At 39.8% G+C, this 20,886-nt stretch overlaps 2 protein-coding genes across 3 annotated transcripts in view; one reads left to right on the top strand and one right to left on the bottom strand.

Annotated features, from left to right (window-relative positions):
• The window catches only part of LOC111949893 (zinc finger FYVE domain-containing protein 1), a 34,598-nt gene extending 18,486 nt beyond the window's left edge, over positions 1–16,112 (bottom strand). The window contains exon 1 of the mRNA XM_023967229.1: positions 15,920–16,112. Within this exon, the coding sequence (XP_023822997.1) occupies positions 15,920–16,036 (117 nt within the window). The 5' untranslated portion in view covers positions 16,037–16,112. The remainder of the gene's footprint in view (positions 1–15,919) is intronic.
• Positions 2,962–20,886, top strand: part of LOC111949894 (zinc finger protein neuro-d4) — a 104,778-nt gene continuing 86,853 nt past the window's right edge. The window contains exon 1 of one of the 2 annotated variants that reach the window (XM_070434038.1): positions 2,962–3,118. In XM_070434038.1, coding sequence (XP_070290139.1) covers positions 2,994–3,118 — 125 coding nt within the window. In that variant the 5' untranslated portion in view covers positions 2,962–2,993. The remainder of the gene's footprint in view (positions 3,119–20,886) is intronic. The other variant, XM_070434037.1, reaches the window with a different exon arrangement.

Here is a 20,886-nt window from a genome sequence, read left to right as displayed (position 1 = left end):
GCTCGTCAGGAATCAATGAAGTTGTAATCAGAGACTATATGCTGGAGAGCCTTGGTTGCGTCTGGATTGTAGTTATTCATATTAGATTTGTCCCACATGTCAATCATGTCTGTCCCAAWAACCAGATGGAATTCAGCTAATTCTAACAATATGCTGTTCAGAAAATGAGAATTCAAAAAACGTAGGATCATATGAATTTGGAGCGTACACATTAATAAAAGGGCATTTTCTTTCCATTATGGATACATTTAAGGAAAGTGATTCTGCCTTCTTGGTCTTCCCCTTTACACAAGTTGGTAATTTTGAGTTTCTTATGTATCATTATGATTACACCTTTAGTTTTGTTTGGGGTTGATGAAAAAGCAGCCAGTTTGTACAAATGGTTCTTTATTCTATGAGTCCTTTTGGAGCAGGTGTGTTTCTTGGAGCATTGCTATATCTACATGGTTTTTTGATAGGATATCAAGACACCCAGAACGTTTAATAGAACCGTTTAGGAATTTCAAATTCACCCCTTCCTGGACTCTACAAGGTGTGTCAAATTGGCTGGATGTCCTTCGGGTGGTGGACCATTCTTGATACACATGGGAAACCGTTGAGCGTGAAAAAACCCAGCAGCGTTGCATTCCTTTGCATTCCTTGACACACTCAAACCGGTGCGCCTGGCACCTACATCCATACCCCGTTCAAAGGCACTTCAATATTGTGTCTTGCCAATTCACACTCTGAACGGCACACCATGTCTTAATTGTCTCAAGGCTTAAAAATCCTTCTTTAATTAGTGGATTTAATAAGTGACATCAATAAGGGATCATAGCTTTCAACTGGATTAATCTGGTCAATCGATGTCATGGAAAGAGTAAGTGTTCCTAATATTTTGAACACTCAGTGTATGTGCTTTTTAATCATGCTCATCTAGTGTGGAGGTTGACGGGAGAACAATAACAAAACCAGCTGATATTACCAATCATTTTGCAGATTTTCTTTTACAAAGAAAATGAATTTACTGAGTGATAACGTAAACACTCATTCTTCCAAACAAGCTATTGTCCAATGGATTGATGATCATATTATGACCAAAAACAACTGCTCTTTTAGCCTACAAATGGTGTCAGTAGAGGAGGTGTTAAACCTATTGAAGTCATTAACCGATGGAAAATCTACAGGTTATGATTTTATGGAGAAAAGAAAACTGCTATGCTGCTCCCCAGATTGCAGCTCCACTGAAATAGATATTTAATTGGTCACTGGAAAATGCATGGAAGCATGCTAAACTGTGTACAATCCCGAAAGAAAGCAAAGAACCCATTACTCCTGCTAATAGTCGACCAATTAGTCTACTCCTTCACTCAGTAAGATATTGGAGGGTATTGTGAGTAGACATATGGGAGTACATGAAAAATAATGATCTGATTACAGCCAATCAGCATGCTTATCGCAAAAACCATTCCACTACCACTGCATTGGTTGACATGACTGACAAGTGGCTCCTTGCTATGGATAATGGCAGGTTTGTGGGTGTACTATTTTTTAGATTTTAATGCAGCATTTGATTTAGTGGATCATTAAATAATTTTGACAAGATTATTGCATTATGGTTTAAGGCAGCAGCATTGAATTGAGTACAGTCAAATCTAACTGACAGGAAACAGTCCACCTATATCAATGGGTCGTTTTCTTCCCCTCATGCTTTAAACTGTGGAATACCACAGGGCAGCTGCCTTGGGCCACTTTTTTACTTAATATATACCAAAGACCTTCCTTATGCCTTATCTGAAACTCAAGCTACTATATTTGCAGATACTACAATTTATACTGCAAGACAAATCAGTACAGCAAGCTCTATCAGTAATTCAGGGAAATATCAGGGACTGGGTTTGCCGGAACAAACTTGTTTTGAACACCAAGAAAACCAAGGTTATGTTGGTCTGTTCCACCAGGAAAAGGCCAACACAGTATGGGATACAATTAAGTATGGGGGAGTACAAATTGAGGAAGTGGCAGAAACCAAACTACTAGGGGTGCAGCTAAACAACTGCTTATTATCATGGTCGTTTCAAATAACTCATCTATGTAATAAAACAAATTAAAACTGCATGCATGATTGGAACCATAGCTAAATAATTACCGGGAAAGATTCTTAACTTATGGATAGGGGGCAGCATTTTCACGTTTGGATGAAAAGCGTGCCCAGAGTAAACTGCCTGCTACTCAGTCCCAGTTGCTAATATATGCATNCTGATTAAAGAAGCAATAAAACTGGCCTTCTTTAGACTAGTTGAGTATCTGGAGCATCAGCATTTGTGAGTTCGATTACAAGCTCAAAATGGCCAAAAACAAAGAACTTTCTTATGAAACTGCCAAGAAACTGAAGATCTCGTACAACGCTGTGTACTACTCCCTTCACAGAACAGCGCAAACTGTCTCTATCCAGAATAGAAAGAGAAGTGGGAGGCCCCGGTGCACAACTGAGCAAGACGACAAGTACATTAGTACCCGCAAAACACCAGTCTCAACGTCAACAGTGAAGGAGGTGACACCGGGATGCTGGCCTCTAGGCAGAGTCCCTCTGTCCAGTGTCTGTGTTCTTTTGCCCATCTTAATCTTTTCTTTTTAATTTGCCAGTCTGAGATATGGCTTTTTCTTTGCAACTCTGCCTAGAAAGCCAGCATCCCAGAGTCGCCTCTTCACTGTTGACGTTAAGACTGGTGTTTTGCTGGTACTGTTTAATGAAGCTGCCAGTTGAGGACTTGTGAGGCGTCTGTTTCTCAAACTAGACACTAATGTACTTGTCCTCTTGCCCAGTTGTGCACCGGGGCCTCCCACTCCCCTTTCTATTCTGGTTCGGGCCAGTTTGCACTGTACGAGATCTTCAGATTCTTGGCAATTTCTTGCATGGAATAGCCTTCAATTTGGCGTCCCAAACTGGATGATTGATTTTGCCTGTGGAGCTTTCCAGTGGGGGTCTGCGAGGAAAACCAGTGGCACATTTTATGAAGCGTGAGGGAAATTCCTGTCTGACCAAAAGAGGACAAGGACCCAGCCAGACCCTTACTGTGAACTGCACAGGGGGAGACATCATCTGTGAACAATTGAGGGACATGTCGACTGAATTCCAGTAAGTCAATTTAATAATGTTTTTTAATAAAAATTCGAATAAATGAAAACTAAATTAAGGCGAGTAACACATAAAAAGGTACCCATAGTCTTATAGGAGAAGGCTATTCACTAGTCATGAGAAGACTAGAGCGAGGGCGTAACGGTACCATGGAAATCCCCACTGACAGCTGTCTGTAGCCATTTATTAGAGAAGTGTCTACGTGGTCTGCAGCCACTACTAATAGCATGTGGTGTTATTATATATGTGAAAGATACATGTGGTGAATAATAAGTAACGACAGATAATCATTGAAGATGCACATGGGGTAATAAGGGAGATTACCGAGTGTGTTTGGGAATAGTGCTAAGTGAATGTTAAAGTTGTGTGAGTGTGTAAAGGACGTGTTAAACTGATTGATTAAAATTTGGATATTAAGCTGATGAAACATGGATAATAAGAGGATTAAAATGTAGCTACTAAGTACGGAGTGAATGAGAGCTGTCAGGGGACTAGCTCCGGTGTGAAAGAGGTCTGAATGAATACCCCAACCAGTTCTGTGTGAGCTGAGTTTTTCGATCTATAACATTATCTACAGTTCTGTTATCTAGAGGTTTCGTCCACCACCACCCATCGTAGTCTGGGACTACTAGCACGAGGTGTTATTGAGCACGGGGTGTTTTATATATATATAGGAAGTAGCGGCAAGATAACTGTGGTGCATAGGGTGCAACGATATACTTTTCTATGTGGTCTGAACCACTGATAATAGCACGAGGTGTTATTGTAGGCATTTAGGAATCGTTGAAGATGCACATGGGGTGGTGTGGATGTAAATACCTAAGTCCACCACCGCCCTTCGGATCTACAGGTAGAGGATAACATCTCAGGATCTCAATCGAGGATAACAAGTCTCATTAGTAACGAGGATAACATGTCTCAGTGGAGTTTGATGGCATAACGTTATTATGTATGTGAATATGAAAGGAGAAAGTACTATTCCCGAATATGCTTTTACTAGGGATAACATATAAAGAGTATAATGGGTTACTAGAGATAAAGTAACATATGAAGAGTATAATGGGTTACTAGTGATTTGATGAAGTAACAATAGAAAAAACTATTGTTACTTGCACACCACCCGGAGACGTACGTATGTGGTCTAAAAAGTATTAAGAGAACTTAATAGTATAATGGGTTACTAGATTTGATAAAGTAACAATGTATCAATGCATCATGGGTTACTAGAGTTTAACTTGCTAGGTAGAGACTTAGTATGGACAGAGCATACCATCTATAGGGGACTGATAGACAGTGCCAGCCCAGTTACTGTGAAAGTTGATCCCAGAAAGAGACTCGTCTCGAAATCTACCTTAAAAAAGAAAGCTCCCTCCAAAATGTATCTCTTCCCTTCTGAATTGGCAGATGTATTTTATAAATTCAGCGCATTACATGTTAATCTTAAAATAATAGATATTTAATAAGTGTGAAGCAAAAATTTAATATCCAACAGAAATCGGTAATAAATATTAAGAGGTAACATTGTTAGGGTAGACTAAAATTAAAACAATGCCTTCCAATACAGAGATAGTTATCATGTTTGTTTTGTTTTAAATCTTGCAATAGGGGGAAAAGTAGAACATTGAGAGTGATCCGAGTGTATTAGCAGTAGAGATTGAGAAGGTCTTCCTATTGGGAAGAAGGGAGTCCTAGTCGAGGGAAACAGATATGGAGACTAGTGAAAGTAACAAAGTGAATGATAATTGGCTTTCAGATATCACTCTAATAATGCAATGTCTTAGTAATTTGAAGAAATAATGTTTCAATACAAGGTCACATGACGAACAGAGGGATTGAGCATTGGGACTGATATTAAATTAGAGGCCACCATCTGGTGTTTGGGTTAGCGATACGTTTCCTGTGAATCAGATAGCCGTCAGTACTCACTGAATTCAAACAGGCTGTAAGGGACTCAGTGGGACAGAGGTATGAATAATTGAATAAGAGACATTTTTGACAATTTCAAAGTATTATAACTCAATTCTACAGTTTGGGTAACACAAATGATTTAAGCAAGAAGGTAATGTCATCAAAAAAATATTCTGTTTCCATTATGTGGATCTGTGTCCAGAATTGAAGTAGATCCAAGCAAATGTTTTTAGTACTGAATATTGAGCACCAACTTTTTGAAGGTCCTAGCAGATTTGTTAAACAGGTTTCATATTTTGACTAGTTGAGTTTACAGGGACATATGTCAATGCAACAGGTCAAAAAGATAAGATTACATCCACATTGAACTCCAGATACAGACTGATCCAGTTTAATTTCCTCCATCAGCTCTATATCACCCCATCTAGACTGCACAAGTTCAAACCTGATATCTCCTCCCTATGTTTTAGATGTGGCTCAGATGAAGGAACATTCCTCCATTCCACTTGGCAGTGTTTCAAACCTACACGGTTTCTGGCAGGGGGTAATGCGATACCATATCCTCAAATTCCAACGGGGTTGCATTCCCTTTAGACCCGGAGGTTTGTCTACTGGGTAACTTTACTAACTCATCTTAGGCAAAGCCAATACTATAAGCTAACAGAAATATTGCTAGCGATTGCCAGAAATGTAATGCCTTGAAATGGAAATCGGATTCCCTCCATGCCAGTTGCAATGTGATCATCGAAGTTAAAAGTTGTATCCACTGGGAAATAACTTATTGCTTGAGGAATACGTTAAAGACATTTTACAGAATTTGGCAACCTTTTGACTATATGGAGAATCTCCCCCACATCAACATTGACTGATCTCTATATAATCCTTCATATAAAAGTTTCACACGTAATGTATAATATGTAGCTTACGGCAGGTGACCATATGATCAAGTCCTCATTATTATTATTTTTATTTGACTCTTTATTATGACTTAATTTATTGCATGTTTGATATATTATTTTTTTTGTTGTTACGCTCGTCTGTTTACTGTCTGTTGTCCTATTGTTGTCTAATATCTTTTCACTTTTGTTTTGAATGTTGGAAAATTGAAAAATGCAAAATATAACATTTTTAAAAAGATAAGATTCCTAAGCCTATTCCGCTTACCAGGACACTGTCATCTGCACTGTCTGAAGTATACATTCTGTATATGCATGGTTTTTTATCAAGACTTCATGACAAGACGCAGTAAACTCAAATAAGATTAAGATTTTTTAGGACTGATTAAGATGTGCAAACTAAGTACATGTTTATTTTCTTCCAGGATTTATGGAATGTCCCTACCAAGTTCTGATGAGTTGACCAATTATTCTGTATCTCTCCTTTGAATGCTTTCTGAGGCAGGTGCCTTGGGGAACAGTTAGTATAAAGGTACCCGATCTGGCTGTTAACTTCTTGCAACTATAGGGGTGCTGTTCCGCATTAGCATATTTGGTGTCTCCAAATTAAACTGCCTCGTGCTAAATTCTTGATCGTACAATATGCATATTATTGTATTATTGGATAGAAAACACCTTCTAGTTTCTATAGAAGTTGGAATTTTGTCTCTGAGTGGTACAGAACAATTTCTACAAGCACTTTTCATGACAGGGTTCAGATTTCAGATTTTTACCTCTGATCTGGGGTCTGTTTATAAGGCCACAGTGAAATGCTATGAAGAAACCGACACTGCTACGTCTTCCTCTGGGTGTCTGTACGTAATCACGTTTTCAAATGAAGTCGATGGACGTTCACAGCCATTATATAATGACAAAATGTACAGAGACCGTCCTTTCTCAACTTGCGCCTCAAGCGTGAAGGCCATCGGACCTGCCTGTTCCAAAAATCGTTTCTCTAACAGCAATATTTCTCCGGTCATGTTTTCAGTCGTTATAGTTGTTAAAAAACATCATAATGTGTTAATTTGAGCCGTTTTAATATTCAATTTTAATATCCGTTTAGTGCGATTTTGAGGAATTTTCTTTGTTGTGCGTTCTGAAAGTTTGGACACACGTTTTAGGGAGTCGGTCGTTGGTGGTGACATTTCGAAGGACAGAGACATCTATCGACCAAAAGACGTTTATAACATAGAAAGGATACCATTGCCAAGAATATGAGATGGAAGAACAGCTCAAAGTAAGCAATATTTAATATGATAAACCGTGTTTCTGTCGAAATATTTTAAACGCATAATTCGCCATTTTGGTTTGGTATAGCTTCACTTGGCCAACCCTGTATTGAAAAGTAAGGATAATTTTAAAAAATGTAAATCGCGGTTGCATTAAGAACTAATTTGTCTTTCGATTGCTGTCAACCCTGTATTTTTTAGTCAAGTATATGATTGCTTTCAATTAAACTAGATCACTCTGATAGATGACGTCAGACATATGAGGCTTGATTTCCTAGTATTTTTATTGTGTAACCACGGTTTTGTATGGCTAATATGCACTTTTCGAACAAACTGTATATGTATATTGTAAATGATGTTACAGGAGTGTCATCGGAAGAATTCTGAGAAGGTTAGTGAAAAAATTAATATATTTTGGCGGTGATTACGTTATAGCGCTCTTTGGCTGGATCGATGCTCTGGTAACGTTTGTTCATGTGGTATGCTAACTTATCGATTTATTGTGTTTTCGCTGAAAAACGCTTAGAAAAATCTGAAATATGGTCTGAAATCACAAGAACTGGGTCTTCCCTTGCTATGCTTTGTCTATTTTTATGAAATGTTTTATGATGAGTAAATTGGTCATACACGTTGCTCTATCTAGTAATTCTAGTCGATTTGTGATGGTGGGTGCAATTGTAAACTGTGATTTCTACCTGAAATATGCACTTTTTTCTAACAAAAACTATCCTTACCATGAATATGTTATCAGACTGTCATCTGAAGAGGTTTTTTCTTGGTTAGTGGATATCAATATCTTAGTTGAGCCGAATTGGTGATAGCACCTGAAGGAGTAAGAAACTGATGGAGTTAGAATAGTGGTGTATTTTGCTAACGTGTTTAGCTAATAGATTTACATATTTTGTCTTCCTGTAAAACATTTTAAAAATCTGAAATGGTGGCTTTATTCACAAGATGTGTATCTTTCATCTGGTGTCTTGGACTTGTGATTTAATGATATTTGATGCTACTATCTACTTCTGAAGCTATGCTAGCTATGCTAATCAGTGTGTGGGGGGTGGGGGTGCTCCCGGATCCGGGGTTGATACTCGTGAAGGTTAAGGAGCTTCCAAAATAAGTAAGGCCTGGCAATTTTGTTTGTTTTTAGCACCCACACACAACCTACCTGTTAATTAATATTTGTTAGTGGTGTTAATACTGATTTGTTGTGTGGGGTCTTTTTATTTTTAGTGGATTTTTCACAGGTTAGAAAGGATGCACCTTAAACAAAGGCCATTTTCTGAAGTATCTATTGTCAGTTTTGGCTGCACACATGTAAATTATCTTGATAAGAAATGTACTGAAAAACCCAATGTAACAAAATGCTAGGAATGTTAAATAACATCTGAAGTACAGGGAAAGAAAAGGGAAAGAAACACTCACTTAGTGGGCTTGAATGACCTCTGTTCTGACTTTCTGGTGAGGCCTGAGCACCCTCACTAGAAAGACTAGAGACATTTAAATGGGATATGTAAACACTAATAACTAGGAAGAAGTTTATAATTTAGCAATGGTCCTGTGTGTGATTCAGACCACGAGAAGGACAGAGAGAGAGCGCTGCCCCTGAATGAGGGGACACTTGTCTCTAGTCTATTTTACCATTACCTTATGGGATACAATTATTTCCTTGTTTTTTTTGGGACACATGAATCACAATGTAGAGTCATGTGTTTAAATGGGGAATAACTAGTCCCCTGGGGCCCTTTTGTAAATATGCAAATAGATTTTCTTCACATGCCTGCCACTAAAATAAAAAATATATGTTGTTAATGGTTGACAGTTCCCAAATGGACTTAAGTTTTCCCCCTCGAGTGATATATGAAAAAGTGTATTGAGTGATATATGAAGAAGTGTATCGTGTTGTTGTTTTGTTTTCTTTGCTTTTGTCTTGTGTCAATAACAAATGTCACCAGATTGGGTCTGCTGGATGGTGGGATTTCTCCCTAAGGATTAGCCCTCTAACTCCCTGACCCTGTAACTCCGCAGTGAGATCGCCAAGGTGATGGGAAGTGTAAGCCAATTTGGGAGGGGAAAAATGGTTTCCCCTGTGTGTTGTTATTCTTCTTTGATATTTGTCTTCGACATTTGTATTAAGAATATTGGAAGCAGTAATAATTTGTCATACAGTGAATAGTTTGTCTGGATTTCATGAATCAGAAATGCCCTAAACTAAAACTGTTGTTCTGGTCTGTCCTCTCTCGAGGTTATGGCGAAGGTGACCACAGATGGTATCCAGATGCATGAAGGGATACTGGAGCCGACCCCCACGACATTGGGGGACCTAACAGCATAGGTGGAAGTCCCCTCGATGTCCAGGGGATCACAAATTGATCACAGAATGTAGGATTTTGTAGTAATGAAACATTGAAAAAGCCATCAGCTCTTTTATGAGAAACTGAAATTTGAAGTTGGCAGTAGAAGGTGTAGTGTCAGACAAGGCTCATGTCAAATTTGTATTTTCTTAAGAAACTAGGGTTGTAGTTAGTAGTATGAAATAGATTTGTGGGAATGATTTACGCCTGTTTGACTAAAAAAGTGTACTCTTTTGCCTTAGGAATATGTGCTCGTCAGGAATCAATGAAGTTGTAATCAGAGACTATATGCTGGAGAGCCTTGGTTGCGTCTGGATTGTAGTTATCATATTAGATTTGTCCCACATGTCAATCATGTCTGTCCCAAAAACCAGATGGAATTCAGCTAATTCTAACAATATGCTGTCAGAAAATTGAGAATTCAAAAAACGTAGGATCATATGAATTTGGAGCGTACACATTAATAAAAGGGCATTTTCTTTCCATTATGGATACATTTAAGGAAAGTGATTCTGCTTCTTGGTCTTCCCCTTTACACAAGTTGGTAATTTTGAGTTTCTTATGTTCATTATGATTACACCTTTAGTTTTGTTTGGGGTTGATGAAAAGAGCAGCCAGTTTGTACAAATGGTTCTTTATTCTATGAGTCTTTTGGAGCAGGTGTGTTTCTTGGAGAATTGCTATATCTACATGGTTTTTTGATAGGATATCAAGACACCCAGAACGTTTAATAGAACCGTTTAGGAATTTCAAATTCACCCCTTCCTGGACTCTACAAGGTGTGTCAAATTGGCTGGATGTCCTTCGGGTGGTGGACCATTCTTGATACACATGGGAACCGTTGAGCGTGAAAAAACCCAGCAGCGTTGCATTCCTTTGCATTCCTTGACACACTCAAACCGGTGCGCCTGGCACTACATCCATACCCCGTTCAAAGGCACTTCAATATTGTGTCTTGCCAATTCACACTCTGAACGGCACACCATGTCTTAATTGTCTCAAGGCTTAAAAATCCTTCTTTAATTAGTGGATTTAATAAGTGACATCAATAAGGGATCATAGCTTTCAACTGGATTAATCTGGTCAATCGATGTCATGGAAAGAGTAAGTGTTCCTAATATTTTGAACACTCAGTGTATGTGCTTTTTAATCTGCTCATCTAGTGTGGAGGTTGACGGGAGAACAATAACAAAACCAGCTGATATTACCAATCATTTTGCAGATTTTCTTTTACAAAGAAATGAATTTACTGAGTGATAACGTAAACACTCATTCTTCCAAACAAGCTATTGTCCAATGGATTGATGATCATATTATGACCAAAAACAACTGCTCTTTTAGCCTACAAATGGTGTCAGTAGAGGAGGTGTTAAACCTATTGAAGTCATTAACCGATGGAAAATCTACAGGTTATGATTTTATGGAGAAAAGAACTGCTATGCTGCTCCCAGATTGCAGCTCCACTGAAATAGATATTTAATTGGTCACTGGAAAATGCATGGAAGCATGCTAAACTGTGTACAATCCCGAAAGAAGCAAAGAACCCATTACTCCTGCTAATAGTCACCAATTAGTCTACTCCTTCACTCAGTAAGATATTGGAGGGTATTGTGAGTAGACATATGGGAGTACATGAAAAATAATGATCTGATTACAGCCAATCAGCATGCTTATCGCAAAAACCATTCCACTACCACTGCATTGGTTGACATGACTGACAAGTGGCTCCTTGCTTGGATAATGGCAGGTTTGTGGGTGTACTATTTTTTAGTTTTAATGCAGCATTTGATTTAGTGGATAATTAAATAATTTTGACAAGATTATTGCATATGGTTTAAGGCAGCAGCATTGAATTGAGTACAGTCAAATCTAACTGCAGGAAACAGTCCACCTATATCAATGGGTCGTTTTCTTCCCCTCATGCTTTAAACTGTGGAATACCACAGGGCAGCTGCCTTGGGCCACTTTTTTACTTAATATATACCAAAGACCTTCCTTATGCCTTATCTGAAACTCAAGCTACTATATTTGCAGATACTACAATTTATACTGCAAGACAAATCAGTACAGCAAGCTCTATCAGTAATTCAGGAAATATCAGGACTGGGTTTGCCGGAACAAACTTGTTTTGAACACCAAGAAAACCAAGGTTATGTTGGTCTGTTCCACCAGGAAAAGGCCAACACAGTATGGGATACAATTAAGTATGGGGGAGTACAAATTGAGGAAGTGGCAGAAACCAAACTACTAGGGGTGCAGCTAAACAACTGCTTATTATCATGGTCGTTTCAAATAACTCATCTATGTAATAAAACAAATTAAAACTGCATGCATGATTGGAACCAAGCTAAATAATTACCGGGAAAGATTCTTAACTTATGGATAGGGGCAGCATTTTCACGTTTGGATGAAAAGCGTGCCCAGAGTAAACTGCCTGCTACTCAGTCCCAGTTGCTAATATATGCATATTATTAGTATAGAAACATTTGGATAGAAAACACTCTGAAGTTTCTAAAACTGTTTGAATGATGTCTGTGAATATACAGAACTCATATGGCAGGCAAAAACCTGAGAAAAAATCCAACCGGAAGTGGGAAATCTGAGGTTGGTCGTTTTTCAACTCATTCCCTATTGAAGATACAGTGGGATATGGGTCATGCTGCATTTCCTAAGGCTTCCACTAGATGTCAACAGTCTTTAGAACCTAGTTTGATGCTTCTACAGAGAAGTGGGGCCGAATGTGAGGCGGAAATGAGTCAGAGGTCTGCCAGAATGCCTTGAGCTCGTGACGCTCGTTCACGTGAGAGCGAGCTCTGTTCCATTGCTTTTCTGAAGACAAAGGAATTCTCCGGTTGGAACATTATTGAAGATTTATGTTAAAAACATCCTAAAGATTGATTCTATACTTTGTTTGACATGTTTCTACGGACTGCAATATGACATTTCGTCTGAACTTTTGCCTGGACCTGCCCGCGCGTCGTGAGTTTAGAATGTGTACTTAACGCGCGAACAACAAGGAGGAATTTGGACATAAATGATGGACTATGGAACAAATCAAACATTTATTGTGGAACTGGGATTCCTGGGAGTGCATTCTGACGAAGATCATCAAAGGTAAGTGAATATTTATAATGCTATTTCTGACTTATGTTGACTCCAACATGGCGGATATCTTCTTGGGTTGTGTTGGTCTCTGAGCGCCGTACTCAGATTATTGCATGGTTCGCTTTTTACGTAAAGTTTTTTTTAAATATGACACAGCGGTTGCATTAAGGAGAAGTATATCTTTAAATCTGTGAATAACACTTGTATCTTTTATCAATGTTTATTATGAGTATTTCTGTGATTTGATGTGGCTCTGTGCAAATTCACGGGATGTTTTGGAGACAAAGCCAAATGTAAACTGAGGTTTTTGGATATAAATATGAACTTGATCGAACAAAACATACATGTATTGTGTAACATGTTGTCCCGGGAGTGTCATCTGATGAAGAATATCAAAGGTTAGTGATTAATTTGATCAATATTTCTGCATTTTGTGACTCCTCTCTTTGGTTGGAAAATCGCTGTATGCTTTCTGTGACTAGTTGCTGACCTAACATAATAATATGTTCTGCTTTCGCCGAAAAGCTTTTTTGAAATCGGACACTGTGGTTGGATTAACGAGAATTTTATCTTTAAAATGGTGTCTAATACTTGTATGCTTGAGAAAATTGAATTACGAGTTTCTGTTTCTGTTGATTGAAATTGGTGCCCTGCYWTTTCATTGACTGTTGGTGAGGGGTTCTGCTAGCGGAACCCCAGTCCTAGACAAGTCAAGCAAACAACCCAAGCATTAATTGGGAGTCAGGTGAACTACTGTCCTGTGTTCAAACAACCCAAGCATTAATTGGGAGTCAGGTGAACTACTGTCCTGTGGTCAAACAACCCAAGCATTAATGGGGAGTCAGGTGAACTACTGTTCTGTGGTCTAGGGAAATGCATCAGCAAGTTAAATTAGGAGGCTGCAGATTGCTCAGAACAAAGCAGCAAGGATTGATTTAAGGTGGAGATATGGTTATTCTGTTGTAGTCATGCTCAATGCTCTTGGTTGGTCATAAATCAACAAGATAATTGAAAAAAACATGCTTATTTTATTTCACAATGTACACCACTTAAAACGGCCAAACTATTCACACCAGTATTCAGTTGGTAAGAGGCAGACATTCAGTAAATACTAGGAATAGATTGTCCACCATCTGTGTTATCCAGACAGAAAAGAGAAATCGGCAAAATAACATTTTGATTTAGAGCAATAAAGAAATGGAATCATTTATCTGAGCAAACCAGAAACCTTTCAAAATATAAATTCAAACAATACTTTAGAACCATTTAAATATAATATAATACATTGGAAGGTATGGTAGATGAAGAATCAATCTTTCTTTTCAGACTGTTAAGGTATTTATCTGGTCAATATGTCAGTGTATTATGTCTGTTTGTAACAGTGTGTTATGTGAAAATGTGATCGTATTCTAAATTGTATTTTAATGTTTAAGAACACCGCCTCCAAAGAGACTACACTTCCTCCCCTCCAATTTCCGCTTCAAACAAACAAGAATACACTTCCTCCCCTCCAATTTCCGCTTCAAACGACCCCAATGGAGCATAACTGGGAAGGAAGTTTAGGACCTCGGATGGYGGCTGATGGCTGTGCGTTTCATAATGCAACTTTGCTAAACTGCATACAGTAGGTGCATCTTTTGTAATCGAAAGACTCTTTCTCCTACATGTGAAAGTTAACTTCCATAGGTTTCCAAAACGGTATTGCACACTGGAAATGTAATGTTTCTAAATGTTAAAACAAAGCGTTGGGATTGTAGTTCATTGATCCAGCTGTGGTCCTGATGTTCAATTGAGAACTCAAGGGCTGGGTAGCTAGCCATAGCCCCTTGGGCTCTCGAGAGCTAGGCTCAACCCTACAAGGGAGTTAATTAGCTTCAGTCAAGACTTGAGTGGCTAGCTGCTTTCTGGAGCTCCCAATTGTATTGGGTGTTGCTCCCAATTGTATTGGGTTGCACAAAAACAGTACACGGGAAGCCAGAAGTTAAAAACAATTCCCTTTCAACTTACAGTGCCGGTGGGCAGGATGGTTGGTTATTATGATGGGGGAATTTGAGACAGAATATCTGAATAATCGTATTATTAAACAGACTTTCCAAACGTGGGTCTACGTAGACCCACTTTATTTTGACACGAGGTAAGCAGAGAAAAAGTGAGTCTGCAACAGACCCACGTTTGGAAAGTCTTTAATAATATGATCCTTGAAATATTTTGTCTCAAATACCCCCAGTCATCATGACCAACCATCATGCCCACCGGTACAGTAAATGAATGTGTAATTGTACTTAACTTCTGGCTTCCCGCGGACTGTTTTTGTGCAACCCAAAAAGACTGGGAGCAACGTGTATGTAAATACACCCGGGTTGCTAAAAGCAGCTAGAGTGTGGTGTTTGCACAGCCTGATTCATTAGGGACTTTCCTGAAAGGAAACTGAAACAAGGCCAGTCATGACAGACCATAGAGATAGATAGAGGACTAATATTTATACCTGTGCCATTATAGCGTCTGTGACAGCATGGGCAGCGCCATTGAGGCTACAACCCATAGGAATCCCCACCCAGTTGACTACTTTAAAATAGCGGAAGCCCTCAATGGCGCTGCCCATGCCAAAACTGCTTTTTGGTCACTAGAGGCCTCTATAATTCTCTATGTGACAGACATCAAGGGATAATACTCCTGCCCTTTTGAAAACATATATCTTTAACGTTAAGTATGACTAGCTAGTCAAAGTTACATGGCTAAGTTAGAGCATTCTTATCAAGTTAGCTGCGTGTCGACCATTTCGACAAAATGTCTACAAAATAATAGCCAGGGCTCCCAAGTGGCGCAGCATCTCAGTGCTAGGGGCGTCACTACAGACCCTGGTTCGATCCCGAGCTATATCACAACATAGTGCGGCGCACAATTGGCCCAGCGTCGTCTGTGTTAAAAGGTTTGGCCGGCATTGTAAAATAAGAATTTGTTCTTAACTGACTTGCCGAGTTAAATAAAGGTTAAATATTATTTTAACAATAAATAAATGTTCATTGGCTATCGTACCAAGGTTAGGTTRGACGAGGCCCATGTCAACATAACGAGTAACGTTAACGATAGCTAACTAACACCGTAGTTGGCTGTTACTTGTGCAAGACGGGATGGCAACGTGACATAATTCATTTTGTTAACACAAACATGAAAGCTGGCTAATGTTACCCTTTGGCCAACCAGTGTGGACTTTGTTTTCATTTTTCCTAGCTAGTTAACGTTAGTTGCGTGCTAGCAAACCGACGTCGTTACCTGCAGATTTTCTTGTTCACCAACCAAAAGAAAACTCCGACCATTTTCCGGGTGATCTTCTGTTTTTATGTGACAAAGCGATACCTCTTCCATTTCTTTCATCAGTACTTCGGACATTGTTATTAAACCATCCCTGGTAATAAAAACTTGCCCTACTCCCGAAAACAACAATACAACACATGGATTGGTGACGTAGGAGCCATCAGCAATGGAGCACGCAAAAGACAACGTAGTTACGTGAGGAGTGTTCTGTCGTATGCTCAGCAGCAGCACCATCTTGTGGTGAATATGCAAATTGACACGAACTCAATGAATACTGCATAATTTGTGAAAACCACTGAACGAAAGGGTAGAGAGCAGAAAATTAGATGCTGGACCGCCTAGAGTCGGATTAGCATAATAAAAAATAAAACATCCAGAGATATGTTTTTTTGCATGGCCTGTGACTCAATTTACTGCATCCGCCGATGTCAGCCTCCCGCATCTGCAGTGAAAGGTGACTGAGCTTTGTCAGACCATGAGACTTCCCGAAAATCGGTCTTCTCACGAAAACATCTGTAGCGTCGGAACTGTTATAACCACTAACTATTATGACCCCTCTATGCAAAGGTGAGAATCTCACAAACATGTAACCTACATGTCGGATTTGCTCTAGGATGCCCACAAGCCACAAAAGACTCATCTGAAGGTAGCCTGGTGCCAGTTTAAAAAAATGAATGGAAGTACTGTATATATGTAAGGGAACACCCCCCTGAAATGGACAAAAATTAATGGGATGTTATTGGCACCGTACGAAACATATACACGATGTACAATACCACTCAATTGGACGTTGTTTCATTCAAAACTGATTGCAAATGCCATATGGCAAATGCCAAGTGTAACACTGCAAAAATCCAATAGATGGGGAGTGCGCTCCACCGTAATTTTTCATATTGCAAATGTAAAACAAGTCAAGACCCAACAGTAAAATTTTGAAAATTTGAAAAAAAAATCTAAAACTTATCACCCCCTTAAAAAAGTGCTTTCTGGACCGTTTTTCGAAATTCTTTAGATTTTTTTGTCAATTACACATGTATAAGAAGTGTATGAACATACTTTTGTCATATTTTATTATCATAATTATATACACTGCTCAAAAAAATAAAGGGAACACTAAAATAACACATCCTAGATCTGAATGAATGAAATATTCTTATTAAATACTTTTTTCTTTACATAGTTGAATGTGCTGACAACAAAATCACACAAAAATTATCAATGGAAATCAAATTTATCAACCCATGGAGGTCTGGATTTGGAGTCACACTCAAAATTAAAGTGGAAAACCACACTACAGGCTGATCCAACTTTNAGCACCTGAAGGAGTAAGAAACTGATGGAGTTAGAATAGTGGTGTATTTTGCTAACGTGTTTAGCTAATAGATTTACATATTTTGTCTTCCCTGTAAAACATTTTAAAAATCTGAAATGGTGGCTTTATTCACAAGATGTGTATCTTTCATCTGGTGTCTTGGACTTGTGATTTAATGATATTTAGATGCTACTATCTACTTCTGAAGCTATGCTAGCTATGCTAATCAGTGTGTGGGGGGTGGGGGGTGCTCCCGGATCCGGGGTTGATACTCGTGAAAGGTTAAGGGAGCTTCCAAAATAAGTAAGGCCTGGCAATTTTGTTTGTTTTTAGCACCCACACACAACCTACCTGTTAATTAATATTTGTTAGTGGTGTTAATACTGATTTGTTGTGTGGGGTCTTTTTATTTTTAGTGGATTTTTCACAGGTTAGAAAGGATGCACCTTAAACAAAGGCCATTTTCTGAAGTATCTATTGTCAGTTTTGGCTGCACACATGTAAATTATCTTGATAAGAAATGTACTGAAAAACCCAATGTAAACAAAATGCTAGGAATGTTAAATAACATCTGAAGTACAGGGAAAGAAAAGGGAAAGAAACACTCACTTAGTGGGCTTGAATGACCTCTGTTCTGACTTTCTGGTGAGGCCTGAGCACCCTCACTAGAAAGACTAGAGACATTTAAATGGGATATGTAAACACTAATAACTAGGAAGAAGTTTATAATTTAGCAATGGTCCTGTGTGTGATTCAGACCACGAGAAGGACAGAGAGAGAGCGCTGCCCCTGAATGAGGGACACTTGTCTCTAGTCTATTTTACCATTACCTTATGGGATACAATTATTTCCTTGTTTTTTTGGGACACATGAATCACGATGTGAGTCATGTGTTTAAATGGGGAATAACTAGTCCCCTGGGGCCCTTTTGTAAATATGCAAATAGATTTTCTTCACATGCCTGCCACTAAAATAAAAAATATATGTTGTTAATGGTTGACAGTTACTCCAAATGGACTTAAGTTTTCCCCCCTCGAGTGATATATGAAAAAGTGTATTGAGTGATATATGAAGAAGTGTATCGCTGTTGTTGTTTTGTTTTCTTTGCTTTTGTCTTGTGTCAATAACAAATGTCACCAGATTGGGTCTGCTGGATGGTGGGGATTTCTCCCTAAGGATTAGCCCTCTAACTCCCTGACCCTGTAACTCCGCAGTGAGATCGCCAAGGTGATAGGGAAGTGTAAGCCAATTTGGGAGGGGAAAAATGGTTTCCCCTGTGTGTTGTTATTCTCTTTGATATTTGTCTTCGACATTTGTATTAAGAATATTGGAAGCAGTAATAATTTGTCATACAGTGAATAGTTTGTCTGGATTTCATGAATCAGAAATGCCCTAAACTAAAACTGTTGTTCTGGTCTGTCCTCTCTCGAGGTTATGGCGAAGGTGACCACAGATGGTATCCAGATGCATGGAAGGGATACTGGAGCCGACCCCCACGACATTGGGGGACCTAACAGCATAGGTGGAAGTCCCCTCGATGTCCAGGGGATCACAAATTGATCACAGAATGTAGGATTTTGTAGTAATGAAACATTGAAATAGGCTATAGGAATAGTGTGTGTTCGGCTACCCCACTGGGCCTGCTAGTATACCTCTCTACGAGTCCGCCACCGTCGTTAAAGTTCTGCCGCTAACCGCTGGGAGGCATCTATGTCTCCATGTAGGGTGCAGATGTACTTCTGAGCGACTATCCTCCAGACTACTAGAAGATATGCGCAACTCAGCTCGAGCGCTCTGTTGGGTGCTACGTGCGTTGGTGGAGTATGGAGACGAGCATCGATGTCCCAGATGTGCTCATTGGTATTCAGGTCTGGAACGGGCGGGCCAGGTCCACTGAGGCTATCGAATCGCCTTCCTCTGTTGGCAGGAACTGCTACACACATTTCCAGGTCGCACATTGAGTGGTCTAGCAGTTGGTCTGTCGCATGGTAGGAGGAACCCAGGGTGCCGAACTGCGCAGCATAATGGTCTGCACAAGGGTCTGGGATCTCATCTCGGTACCTAATGGCAGTCAGGCTACCTTCTGGCGAGCACATGGAGGGCTGTTGCGGCCCCCCAAAGAAATGCACACCCCACACCATGACTGACCCACCCGCCCCAAACCGGTCATGCTGGAGGTGTTGGGCAGGCAAGCAGAACATTCTCCAACGGCGTCTCCAGACTCTGTCACGTCTGTCAGACATGTGCTCAGTCTTGACATGCATTCATCTGTGAAGAGCACAGGGGGCGCCAGTGGCGAATTTGCCAATCTTTGGTGTTCTCTGGCAAATGCCAAACGTCTGCACGGTGTTGGCTGTAAGCCACAACCCCCACCCGTGGACGTCGGGGCACCTCATTACCACCCTAATGGAGTCTGTTTCTGACGCGTTTGAGGCAGACACAAGATGCACATTTGTGGCCTGCGGAGGCATTTTGCAGGGCTCCTGGCAGTGCTCCTCCTGCTTCCTTGCACAAAGGCGAGAGGTAGCGGGTCCTGCTGCTGGGTTTGTTGCCCTCCTAACGGCCTCCTCCACGTCTCCTGATGTACTGGCCTGTCTCCTGGATCAGCGCCTCCATGCTCTGGACATACGCTGACAGACACAGCAACCTTCTTGCCACAGCTCGATGTGATGTGCCATCCTGGATGAGCTGCACTACCTGAGCCACTTGTGTGGGTTGTAGACTCCGTCTCATGCTACCGCTAGAGTGAAAGCACCAGCCAGCATTCAAAAGTGATCAAAACATCAGCCAGGAAGCATAGGACTGAGAAGTGGTCTGTGATCACCACCTGCAGAACCGACTCCTTTAATTGGGGGGTGTCTTGCTAATTGCCTATAATTTCCACCTTTTGTCTATTCATTTGCACAACAGCATGTGAATTTATTGTCAGTCAGTGTTTTGCTTCCTAAGTGGACAGTTTGAGTTTCACAGAAGTGTGATTGACTTGGAGTTACATTGGCGTTTGTTTAAGTGTGTCCCTTTATCTTTTTTGAGCAGTGTATATATTATTTTTTACTTGTCCATAAGGCATATGTTTTGTTCATTTGCAATATGATTTCATAAGAAGTCAAAAAAGTCGAAATAAAAGATTATTTGGAAAAAACGTCCAAAATGAACAAGGGGCCTATTGGATGGGCACGGGTGGAGGGTGCTCTCTACCCCAACGTAGACCCCTTGCTCCCCCTAAAGGCAATTAAAAAACATTTTAAAATGTGCTTCTGGTAAACACATCATTCCAACTACCAGGTGACGGCTGTCCATTTGCAATATGTTTCAATGGCATTACCATCATGAATTTGACATGCTCAAAAATACTGCAGAAATTGCAAAATCTTGACTGGCCGAGTGAACTACACGGATGTAACCGGGCAGTGATAGTGGTTTCCTCTCCAACGCTCGTTGTGTGTGATTTCATCATGTCCATCTTGGTGATGTTTTTTCACTGTTGGAATCATATGGCAACTGGTAAACCCTGATGCGATGTTGCATATTTTTCAATGGGCATTTACATCAATTGAATTTGACATTGCTCAAAAATACTGCAGAAAGATGAAAATTGACTGACCCGATAGAA

This window comes from Salvelinus sp. IW2-2015, linkage group LG22, assembly GCF_002910315.2.
Source record: "Salvelinus sp. IW2-2015 linkage group LG22, ASM291031v2, whole genome shotgun sequence".
Taxonomy (NCBI): Eukaryota; Metazoa; Chordata; class Actinopteri; order Salmoniformes; family Salmonidae; genus Salvelinus; species Salvelinus sp. IW2-2015.
Note: the sequence above shows the minus strand (reverse complement) of the source record. Positions and strands in the feature narration are given on the sequence as shown.